This window comes from Mya arenaria, chromosome 4 (assembly GCF_026914265.1).
Source record: "Mya arenaria isolate MELC-2E11 chromosome 4, ASM2691426v1".
In the NCBI taxonomy this organism is placed as follows: domain Eukaryota; kingdom Metazoa; phylum Mollusca; class Bivalvia; order Myida; family Myidae; genus Mya; species Mya arenaria.
The window spans coordinates 73,808,947-73,821,377 of NC_069125.1; the positions used below are offsets into that span (position 1 = coordinate 73,808,947).

At 36.3% G+C, this 12,431-nt stretch overlaps 1 protein-coding gene across 1 annotated transcript in view; it reads right to left on the bottom strand.

The window, feature by feature from the left end:
- The window catches only part of LOC128231065 (fibrillin-2-like), a 67,380-nt gene that overhangs the window by 53,878 nt on the left and 1,071 nt on the right, over nucleotides 1-12,431 (bottom strand). The window contains exons 3-4 of the mRNA XM_052943486.1: nucleotides 9,862-9,987; nucleotides 90-227 (exon numbers count right to left, since the gene is read on the bottom strand). Coding sequence (XP_052799446.1) covers nucleotides 90-227; nucleotides 9,862-9,987 — 264 coding nt within the window. The remainder of the gene's footprint in view (nucleotides 1-89; nucleotides 228-9,861; nucleotides 9,988-12,431) is intronic.

The following is a 12,431-nucleotide window of genomic DNA, read 5'->3' on the forward strand; positions in this document are numbered from 1 at the left end:
ATATGTGTCTCTATTTGCATTTGAAAACAACAAACAACACTGTTTCAGATTTTCAATGAGCGTGTACGGTGACAGATGTGACTACTTACAGCATTCTCCCTCCACCGCAATGAGTAGTCCACAGTTACACACAAGTCCCGCATTCCCAACAGTGCTACACTCGGCGCCTTCCGTCTTACACGTGGAACCGCCGGTCTTCGTGCACGGGTCCCCAAGTTCGGAAGTATCTACAGTTTAGCATATTGCATTATTTCACGTTCGTGCCTTCCTTATATCTGAACATCTATTAGAGCTAATAAACGGTTTCAAACCTGCTAATAAACGGAATCAAACCTGCTAATAAACGGTATCAAACCTGCTAATAAACGGTTTCAAACCTGCTAATAGCGGTATCAAACCTGCTAATAAACGGTATCAAACCTGCTAATAAACGGTTTCAAACCTGCTAATAGCGGTATCAAACCTGCTAATAAACGGTTTCAAACCTGCTTATAAACGGTATCAAACCTGCTAATAAACGGTTTCAAACCTGCTAATAAACGGTATCAAACCTGCTAATAAACGGTATCAAACCTGCTAATAAACGGTTTCAAACCTGCTAATAAACGGTATCAAACCTGCTAATAGCGGTATCAAACCTGCTAATAGCGGTATCAAACCTTCTTATAGTGGTATCAAACCTGCTTACAGCGGTATCAAACCTGCTTATAGTGGTATCAAACCTTCTTATAGTGGTATCAAACCTGCTAATAGCAGTATCAAACCTGTTAATAGCGGTATCAAACCTTCTTATAGTGGTATCAAACCTGCTAATAGCAGTATCAAACCTGCTAATAGCGGTATCAAACCTGCTAATAAACGGTATCAAACCTGCTAATAAAAGGTATCAAACCTGCTAATAGCGGTATCAAACCTTCTTATAGTGGTATCAAACCTGCTTACAGCGGTATCAAACCTGTTGATAGCGGTATCAAACCTTCTTATAGTGGTATCAAACCTGCTAATAGCAGTATCAAACCTGCTAATAGCGGTATCAAACCTGCTAATAAACGGTATCATACCTGCTAATAAAAGGTATCAAACCTGCTAATAGCGGTATCAAACCTTCTTATAGTGGTATCAAGCCTGTTAATAGCGGTATCAAACCTTCTTATAGTGGTATCAAACCTGCTTACAGCGGTATCAAACCTGCTTATAGCGGTATCAAGCCTGCTAATAGCGGTATCAAACCTGCTAATAAACGGTATCAAACCTGCTAATAGCGGTATCAAACCTGTTAATAGCGGTATCAAACCTGCTTATAGTGGTATCAAACCTGCTGATAGCGGTATCAAACCTTCTTGTAGTGGTATCAAACCTGTTAATAGCGGTATAAAACCTGCTTATAGCGGTATAAAGCCTGCTTATAAACCTGTTAATAGCGGTATCAAACCTGCTAATAACCGGTATCAAACCTGCTTATAGCAGTATCAAACTTGTAAATTAGCGATATCAAACCTGCAAAGAGCGGTATCCAACCTGCTAATAAACGGTATCAAACCTGCTAATAGCGGTATCAAACCTGTTAAAAGCGGTATCAAACCTGTTAATAGCGGTATCAAACCTGCTAATAAACGGTATCAAACCTGCTAATAAACGGTATCAAACCTGCTAATAGCGATATCAAACCTGCTAATAGCGATATCAAACCTGCAAATAACGGTATCAAACCTGCTTATGAACTGTACAGTCGCCTGTTTTCTGTTTTGATTTGGTATTCTCTTTGGTTTAAAAAAGTTAGCTATAACATAATTTTCTTCACAATCACAATACCAGAAAGTATAAAAATGAACATGGTTGTACTGAAACTCACAAGCGGGCTCGACAAAACATAAATGAACTTGCAAAAGGTGTGCAAAATGTAGACTTTATCCTTTCAAACGTACAAGTTCAATGTTTTTTAAGTATCAATTTCTACAGTTCCATGATTATACATAAATGTATTACAGTTTGTATATTTGCTATGATTGTAAGTGAAATCTGACGTAAATTACTTATTTGCAATCTTTGAAAGGTCATTTGTATCTGTAATATTATTTTTAGTTATATACACACGAAAACCTTTCAAATGATATCAATATAATAAAATATATTCTGAGTCTGGTTATTTTATCGCATATGTGTGGGTCGGGTTAAGTATTCGGATATGTGTCGGTCGAGTTTCTTATTCACATATTTGTTGGTCAGGTTCCCTATTCACATATGTGTGATTCGGGTTTCAAATATCCAAAAAATGATGGGCCTGATTTCTTATTCACATATGCGTGGGTCGGATTCCTTATTCACGTATATAAAAGTCTGTGTTCTTATTCAAATATGTATAGGACTGTTTTTTTATTCACATATGTATTGGTGGGACTCCTTATTCACATATGTGTAGGTCGCGTTCCTTATTCACATAGGTGTAGGTCGCGTTTCGTATTCACATATGTGTAGATCGCGTTCCTTATTCACATATGTGTGGGTCAGGTTTCTTATTCCCATATGTATAGGTCGGGTTCCGTATTTACATATTGTGGGTCCGGTTTCTTATTCACATATGTGTGGGTCCGGTTTCTTATTCACATACGTGCGGGTCGGGTTCCTTATTCACATATGTGTGGCTCGGGTTAATAATTCACATATTTGCTGGTCAGGTTAATAATTCAAATATTTGCTGGTCGGGTTAATTATTCAGATATTTGCTGGTCGGGTTAATTTTTCACATATATGCTGGTCGGGTTAATTTTTCACATATATGCTGGTCGGGTTAATTTTCACATATCTGCTGATCGGGTTAAGTATTCACATATTTGCAGGTCGGATTAATTACTCACATATTTGCTGGTCGGGTTAATTATTAACTTATTTCTGGGCCGGGTTTTTTATTAACATAGTTTTGGGTGTTTAAATGTTATACAAAAATATGGGAATAGACTTATGTACCAAACTCTTTGTAATCATCCAACAAATAATGTATTTTGACCTTTTTATTTCTTCTTATTTAAAAAAAGATTTTAACTTATATTGTAACGAAGAAGAAAATTAGTCACATTTTTGTTTTATATCTGTGTTGTGTGGAAAGATAACGTCATTATACCACACTATATTGACGATTGAATAATATGGAATACTTTGACACAAAACATATTCATATCGCTAGAAGTGATAGCGGCATTTAAACAATATCATTAAAAATTACAGGGATAAGCCAAACCTAAGCCATTAGAATTTGCTCAACTCCTTTACACACCAAAGACAAGTGTAAAAATATGATCTATTGTTTCTTGCAAATAGTGTACCTTTAATCTGAATAAAAAAAAAATAGTTTTAACTTCCCGATTTGTCCCTTAAAACCATGTTAGGTTACAATTAGTTATGTTACCATGGAAACACTTTCATTATTGTATTTGTTTAAGGAAATCAAGGAAACGTTTAAAATATCAAATTACATTGTTTTACTGGAAAATTTCAAATATAGAAATATTTTAGCTAAGCTCCGATTATCCTCCCATAATCAAAACATTGAACTTGGAAGAAATAACAATATTCATAGACAAGATAGGAAATGTATACTGTGTAATTTAAACGATATTGAAGATGAATTTCATTTTGTATTAGTTTGTCAAATGTATAATGATATAAGGCAGAAGTATATTCCTAGATATAATGTCAGACATCCTAGTATGGTAAAATTTACATCATTACTCAATTCTGACAATAAATCTCTGTTAGTACGATTAGCTATTTTTTGTACCAAAGCTTTTAAAATAAGAGACTTGAATGTATAAATCACCCTTTAAGACCTCCTCATATTCACTACTGCTAAATTATTATTGTCAAGTTTGCTTTTTTTCTCGCGGTGTTGTATAACTTGATTGTAAATAATAGAATGCAAAACCATTCATGTTTTCCTATCATGCATGCAATATTTAATATGTGTATTAATTTCTGTGTTTATAACGATGAGCTATATATGCTTAAATTGAATAAACAATCTGTTATGTTTAGTTAAATATTAATTACTTTTAATATGTAAAATGTTGGTATCTTTCCCATTTTCATACCCCACACTACACCTTTTATTGTGTATATTGGCTATTGCCATATTGATTATTTAATTGTAGTGAAATTAAAGGCGATACTAATAATTTTTATATCACATCGCTGTGAGGCGATATACCAGCGGTATATTTCCTAATTCCTACCAGCGGCACGCTTGATATGCATCGGTGGCTTATCGCCTTATTCTAGCGGCGGTACGTTTGTAATGTATCAGCGGTCTATCGCCTAATTCCTATCGGCGGTACGCTTGATATGTATCAGCGGCTTATCGACTAATTCCTAGCGCGGTACGCTTGATATGTATCAGTGGTCTATCGCCTAATTCCTAGCGGCGGTACGCTTGATATGTATCAGTGGTCTATCGCCTAATTCCTAGCGGCGGTACGCTTGATATGTATCAGTGGTCTATCGCCTAATTCCTAGCGGCGGTACGCTAGATAAGTACATAAATTGTCTTAATGTTATGGACTTTTGTTCAATGCTATCTGATGCACACACTCCGGTTAGTTTGAGCTACACTTTTAAAATACACAATGACAGACATAATGCTGTATGCAAGGGAGACAAACTGAAACTATGGGAAAATAAAAAATGTAATAATTTCGTCGAAAAAGTTGATCAGCAAGAAGTCTCAATTATACTTGAACGTCTCAGAAGTTGTTCTGAAACAAACGTGTTTACTCAACAAATAGCAGATGACATAGTAGAGTCTATAAATACCGTATTCAAATCATCATGTGAAAGTACATTTGGATATATAGACCGCAATAAATCAAACGATCAGAACACTACGAATGTTCCAAAATGGTTTGGAAATAAATGTAAAAAAGCTCGCAGGGATTTTCATCGGGCTAAATATATGTATAAACTACGTAGAAATATAGAAAACAAGGAAAATCTAAAAAGTAAAAGTAAAATATACAAGTCCACAATGACCGTATTTAAAAATAGAGAAAAAAAACGAAAATATAAGAAACTTGCGAAACTTAAAGAAATAATGAAATCCATGAAGAAATAAATTCAAGAATTACTGCTGACGAGATTGAAAAAGCAATTAAAACATTAAAAAATAATAAAGCGTGTGGGATTGATCAAGTTAAAAATGAACATATCGAAAGCACATTTAACATATTTAAGGATATATACGTAAAAATTATTCAATTTAATTCTAGACAAAGGAGATATTCCCCTGTGCTGGACAACTGGTATTATTAATCTTATATATAAGAATAAAGGAGATCCCAGTCGTCCAGAAAATTATCGATCTATTACATTGTTAAGTTGCCTTGGTAAATTGTTTACTTGCATACTGAATAACCGAATTGATAAATACGTTGAATCTAATAACCTTATTGATCGTAGTCAGGCCGGTTTTAGAAAAGGTTATTCCACTACGGACAACAAGCATTTGATACAGTCTGGAGATCTGGGCTGTGGAAAAAAATGATTAATACAAATATAAATGGAAAAAGTCTGAAATTGATTCAGAATAAAAATATTAAGTCATGTGTATCGAACAACTCAGAATGTTCAAACTTCTTCCCAAGTAATATGGGTGTCCGCCAAGGTGAAAATCTTTCTCCGCTTCTTTTTTCACTATTTCTAAACGATTTACACTCCTATTTTGCTCAAAATATAATAAATGATGGTGTTGACATTCAAGATAATGTTCATAATGACAGTATGCACACTTTTCTAAAACTATTTATATTGCTGTATGCCGATGGTACAATAATCATGTCAGAAACTGAAAATGGGTTACAAAACGCTCTAAACACATACTACAACTACTGTGATATATGGAAATTAACAGTCAACACATCAAAATCAAATATAGTTGTTTTCAGTAAAGGCCGACAAAAGTTATATAATTTCAAATTCAAAGATAACACTCTAGAGGTTGTTAATGAATATAAATACATCGGGATCTATTTTAGTAGAACCGGTTCATTTGCTAGCCGCAAAAAGCATATAGCTGCTCAGGCCACCCGAGCAATGTATAGTCTGATCCGAAATTCCAATCGTTTATCTTTACCCATTGACCTTCGCATATAACTTTTTGATAAAACAATCAAACCTATTTTGCTGTATGGTTCAGAAATCTGGGGTTTTGGAAACAATGAAATATTGGAAAGAGTTGGACTTAAATATTTAAAATATATACTCAAATTGAAACGCTCAACGCCAAACTACATGATATACGGCGAAACAGGAATGAAACCGGTATCGATTAATATAGAAGAAAAAAGTATAGCATTTTTGGGGAGATTACTTTATCCTAACAATAACACTCATGAAAAGCTCTCATCCCTGATAAATAGAGTAATATACAATATAGCATCGCCTTTAGATGATATCATTTTAAAGAAAAAAATTCCTTGGATATACTTCATTAAAACTATCCTTATAAAATTAGTCAAGAGATTATAAATCCTACGTGGTTAAGAAACAATGTAAAGCAAAAGTTAAATGATCTATTTTTAAATGACTGGGCGTCGAATATAGCAAATGCAAGTAATAGTATTTTTTACAGAATTTTCAAAAAAGAATTTGGCCTTGAAAAAAAACCTTAGTAAAACGCCAAACAAGCAATTATTTTCATTTATAAAATTTAGAACAAGAAATCACAGGATGCCTATTGAAATTGGCAACTGGCTTAGAATACCACTAAATGAACGAGTATGTAATCATTGCGTTAATAAAGTTGGTGATGAATTTCACTATTTGTTTGATTGTAACCTTTTTAATGACGAACGAAAACAGTTTCTCAAACCATACTTCTATAGACACCCTAATACATATAAGTTAGAAATATTAATGAATTCAAGCAACAAGCAAACGCAAACAAATTTGTTTAGATTAATAACTACTATTTTTTCAAAGATTAGGTAGTTGGTTGGTGGTAATTTTGAGTCATTTTTAACTATACTGATTTTCATGATTTTCATATGGTTGTATTATTCTTTTAATTGTATTGTACAGCTTAGCATATACTAAATGTACAGCTTATTTGTATCGTGATTTAATCAACGAGTTACGTCTATGTGTATGTGATACGATACAAATGAATGCATATAGGAATAGAAAATATAGTACTTTACTCCACAAGTGACTTTTTGTTAGAAATTGCTGCTTCAATTCAAAAAATATAATATATGTAATGTGTGTATGTTTGTGTGTGTTCAAATTCATTACTCTCCGATACCCATGTTGGGTATCATATTCTTCATTTAAACATGCATCTGCCGCCATGTCATTTATGTTCATTTTATATACCTCATTTGCCATAGTATATGGTATGAGAGAATAAACGTTGTTTGACTTGACTTGACTTGACTTGATTATGTATCAGCGGCTTATCGACTTATTCCTAGCGGCGGTACGCTTGTAATGTATCAGCGGCTTATCGACTAATTCCTAGCGGCGGTACGCTTGTAATGTATCAGCGGCTTATCGACTAATTCCTAGCGGCGGTACGCTTGTTATGTATCAGCGGTTTATCGCCTAATTCCTAGCGACGGTACGCTTGTAATGTATCAGCGGCTTATCGACTTATTCCTAGCGGCGGTACGCTTGTAATGTATCAGCAGTCTATCGCCTAATTCCTAGTGGCGGTACGCTTGATATGTATCAGCAGCTTATCGACTAATTCCTAGCAGCGGTACGCTTGATATGTATCAGCGGCTTATCGACTTATTCCTAGCGGCCGTACGCTTGTAATGTATCAGCGGTCTATCGCCTAATTCCTAGTGGCGGTACGCTTGATATGTATCAGCAGCTTATCGACTAATTCCTAGCAGCGGTACGCTTGATATGTATCAGCGGCTTATCGACTAATTTCTAGCGGCGGTACGCTTGTAATGTATTAGCGGTCTATCGCCTAATTCCTAGTGGCGTTACGCTTGATATGTATCAGTGGCTTATCGCCTAATTCCAAGCGGCGGTACGCTTGATACTTATAAGCGGTCTATCGCCTCATTCTAGAGGCGGTACATTTATTATGCCATAAAAGTGTTTTTTTTTACGAAATATCGTAAAATAAAACATAAGAGTCAATAGCATGTGTATAATAACATTTCCCGAAATACATATCTGGGTTGTCCAAGCGCCACGAATGTACGTAAAGTTAGCGGCCTAGCGGCGTGAAGTTAGCGGCCTAGCGGCCTAGCGGCGTGAAGTTAGCGGCCTGGCGGCCTAGCGGCCTAGTGCGTGAAGTTGGCGGCCTAGCGGCATAGCGGTCTGGCGGCCTAATTATTTTTTTCTATTTCCAAGCAAGTGTTAATGCGTTTTTTTTAAAAAACCATGATAAATCAAAGATTTTTATTCATATAGTTACATAGCGGCCTTAAATTGTTTTCTATTCAGAACATTTTTCATTACCTTTTATTCTAAAACAATTTTAAATTGACTGTTTTATGCACAAATTATCACTCTGAAGCGTTTTTCAACTTTTAAAAAAAAAAAATCGATCAAGCACTTCAGCGACCTAGCGGCCTAGCGGCGTGAAATGAGCGGCCTGGCGGCCTAGCGGCCTAAATTAAATCCTATTTCAAAGCATGTATACATGCATTTTCTTCTAAAACAATGACATATTAACTGTTTTTATGCACACATAAACACACTGAAGCGATTATCAACATGTTTTGTTTTTTTCAAAAACGTCGTTAAAGCAGTCAGCTAATTCAAAGCATTAAACATGCCTGTTCTTCTAAAACAATGATGTATTTACTGTTACTGCACAAATTATCACTCTGAAGCGTTTTTTCAACTTTTTTCCAAAAAAGTCGATCGACCACTTCAGCGGCCTAGCGGCCTAGCGGCGTGAAGTTAGTGGCCTAGCGGCATAAAATGGTTTCCTATTTCAAGCATGTATACATGCATTTTCTTCTAAAACAATGGCATATTAACTGTTTGATTGCACAAATTAACACTTTGAAGCTATTAGCGATAATCAACATATTTTTTCAAAAAAGTCGATTAAGCAGTCAGCTATTTCAAAGCATTAAACATGCCTGATCTTCTAAAACAATGATATATTTACTGTTTTTATGCACAAATTATCACTCTGAAGCGTTTTTCAACTTTAAAAAAAAAAAGTAGATCGAGCACCTAGCGGCGGGAAGTTAGCGGCCTAGCGGATTAGCGGCCTGGCGGCCTTAAATGCTATCCTATTTCAAAGCATGTATACATGCATTTTTTCTAAAACAATGATATATTAACTGTTTTTATGCACAGACTATCACTCTGAGGCGATTATCAACATTTTTTTCCAGGCCGCTAACTTCACGCCGCTAAGCCGCTAAAGTGTTCGATCGACTTTTGTTTACATGCTTTGAAATAGGATTCAATTTTAGGCCGCTAGGCCGCTAATTTCACGCCGCTAGGCCGCTGAAGTGCTTGATCGATTTTTTTGAAAAAAAGTTAAAAACGCTTCAGAGTGATAACATGTGCATAAAACAGTTAATTATAATTGTTTTAAATTAAAACGTATAGAAAAATGTTCTGAATAGAAAACAATTTAAGGTTGCTATGTAACTGTATGAATAAAAAAAAGCATCAACAATTGCTTGGAAATAGAGAAAACAATTAGGCCGCCAGGCCGGTAGGCCGCTAGGCCGCCAACTTCAATCCGCTAGGCCACCAGGCCGCTAGGCCGCTAACTTCACGCCGCTAGGGCGCTAGGCCGTTAGACCGCTAACTTCACGTACATGCGCCACGAGGAGAATCCTCCGCCGCCTCTTGAAACGATCGAATACATAGAGACTAGATGGTACTTACAGCAGATTCCGTCCCTCTCCTCGGCACCATCCGCACAAACGCATGTTCCCTCGGGACTGCAGACGACATTGAGACCAACACACATCTGTGCTGCAATATTACAACTTCTGTTCAGGACATTTTCGTCTGCAAGAGAAAAGAAAACAGATTGATTTACAGACAAATATATTGTGTATGATTTGGTTCCATATCCATATTAATATACAAAGCGGAGGAGACGAGAAAGATGGTGTCCTGTAAAGTACTTGTTTTGTTATTGAATCGAAGAGATACATCATTGCAGATTATTTGTCGATTAAACAGCTTATTTTGCCGAAATAATGTTAGGGTTACTACTGTTTTATTTAAGGGAAATCACCTTTAATGTTTTTATAAGTTGTTCTTCCCCTTGGTTATATTTTTGGAGCAGGGATCATTTACTAAGTGTCTTCCCTTTAATTGCCAGAAATCGACACAGAAAATACCACTTTAATTTTAAGGAATCATCACAGATCAGAAAAAAAGAATTCGTCCAAGGAAAATTTTGATAAATCTTGGAAAAGGGAAGCCGAGAGAAAAAAAGGATCATAGCAGGGGAAAATGGTGAGTCGGAAAGAAAACAAAATAAACAAGAAAACCATATTTAGTTTTAGCTTACTAGTATATATTACATCGATAGTGAAACAAGTATTAAGCTATTTGAATTATATAAATACGGACAGTAGATTTAAAGTTAAAATGCTAACTTGTGAGTTCCGGCCATAGCACACCTTGACGGAATTCACGTTCATATACTTAAGTTTATTTCATTATTTAACTCGTAAAGCCCACTGGGGGCTATGAAAAACTGCTGCTTTGCCCTTTGGGGCGGTCGCCAGTAATACGCCAAGTTGGCAGGTGACCAGATTGCTTCGTTCGCTGTTTATGCTGGTGAATTCGTGCTTGTGTAAATAACATGGAGCCTCGCCATTGAATCCAAACTTTAAATGTAAATAAAACAAAATAAAATATTGACAAGTTATTTGTTCTGTTGTTTTATTGTATATGGGAAAGAGAGTTATGGTTATGGTTGAACTTCGAGTAAGAGAAGCTAAGCGCTCTAATCGTTCATGTAAGTTGAGGATTTATCGATAATACCAGCTATTAATTATAAAATAGCTGTTGTTATCGAGAATAATCAACCCGTTTTATCATCTTGATGTTTACGTTTGCAATACACATCTAATCATTCAACAGATCCGCTTGAGGGCGCCTTACAGTAAATACGTAATCAAAAGATTCCCGCGCCCGCCAATTTCATTAAAGCATTTCATTGGTTAAAACTTAAAAAAGTGATTCAGCGCATGCGCTAAATCGAGCGCGTTACTACACCGCTTCACTTTCGTTCAGGCAGTCGAACCGAAAGGTCAGTTTTTTAAGAGCTAGGATTGCTATTTAAGAAAAATTCCCTCCCTCCCACCCAATTGCCGTGCCTTTTGCTGCTTAGCTCTTGATTAGTTTACAGTTATGTTCACGAATTGCGGCATGTGTTGCATTTGTCTGCGCCCGTTTTGCATATCTGTTTTCAGCAGAGCTAAAACATCCATGGTCGTGTAAAGCCACCACGACGAACTTGCAAAGTCGCTGACCACTACGCAAGTTTTAACCCGCGCCCGCCATTTCATTAAAGCATTTCATTAGTTAAAACTTGCGTAGTGGTCAGCGACTTTGCAAGTTCGTCGTGGTGGCTTTACACGACCATGGATGTTTTAGCTCTGCTGAAAACAGATATGCAAAACGGGCGCAGACAAATGCAACACATGCCGCAATTCGTGAACATAACTGTAAACTAATCAAGAGCTAAGCAGCAAAAGGCACGGCAATTGGGTGGGAGGGAGGGAATTTTTCTTAAATAGCAATCCTAGCTCTTAAAAAACTGACCTTTCGGTTCGACTGCCTGAACGAAAGTGAAGCGGTGTAGTAACGCGCTCGATTTAGCGCATGCGCTGAATCACTTTTTTAAGTTTTAACCAATGAAATGCTTTAATGAAATTGGCGGGCGCGGGAATCTTTTGATTACGTATTTACTGTAAGGCGCCCTCAAGCGGATCTGTTGAATGATTAGATGTGTATTGCAAACGTAAACATCAAGATGATGAAACGGGTTGATTATTCTCGATAACAACAGCTATTTTATAATTAATAGCTGGTAATAGTGAAACAAGTTATTACAACATTTAAGATACCACGATGTTACCAGAGAGTATAGTATTGAGTTGTTGGGGAAACCGGAGGCAACCCACTAGCCAGACTTAGTGACCACAAACCAAATTTACACGTGCCAAGTCCGTGAATCGAACTATAAACAATAGGATCTTCTATAGCCCGAAAGCTAACAAAGTAAAGTTGTTGACTTTGAAAAGATCACTTCAAAATATGTTTTTTACTTGCAACTGCGAAGGAAGCTATTGGATTTGAGGCCGATCTCTTGGTTCTCTGATGGCACCAGGAAAATTTAAAGAAAAAATAAACGGCGTTGTTAACTTCGTGACTGGTTCCTGTTGGTGTATACAGTTATAGAGTGCATGCCAGGTCCGGCTACGACGAGCTAG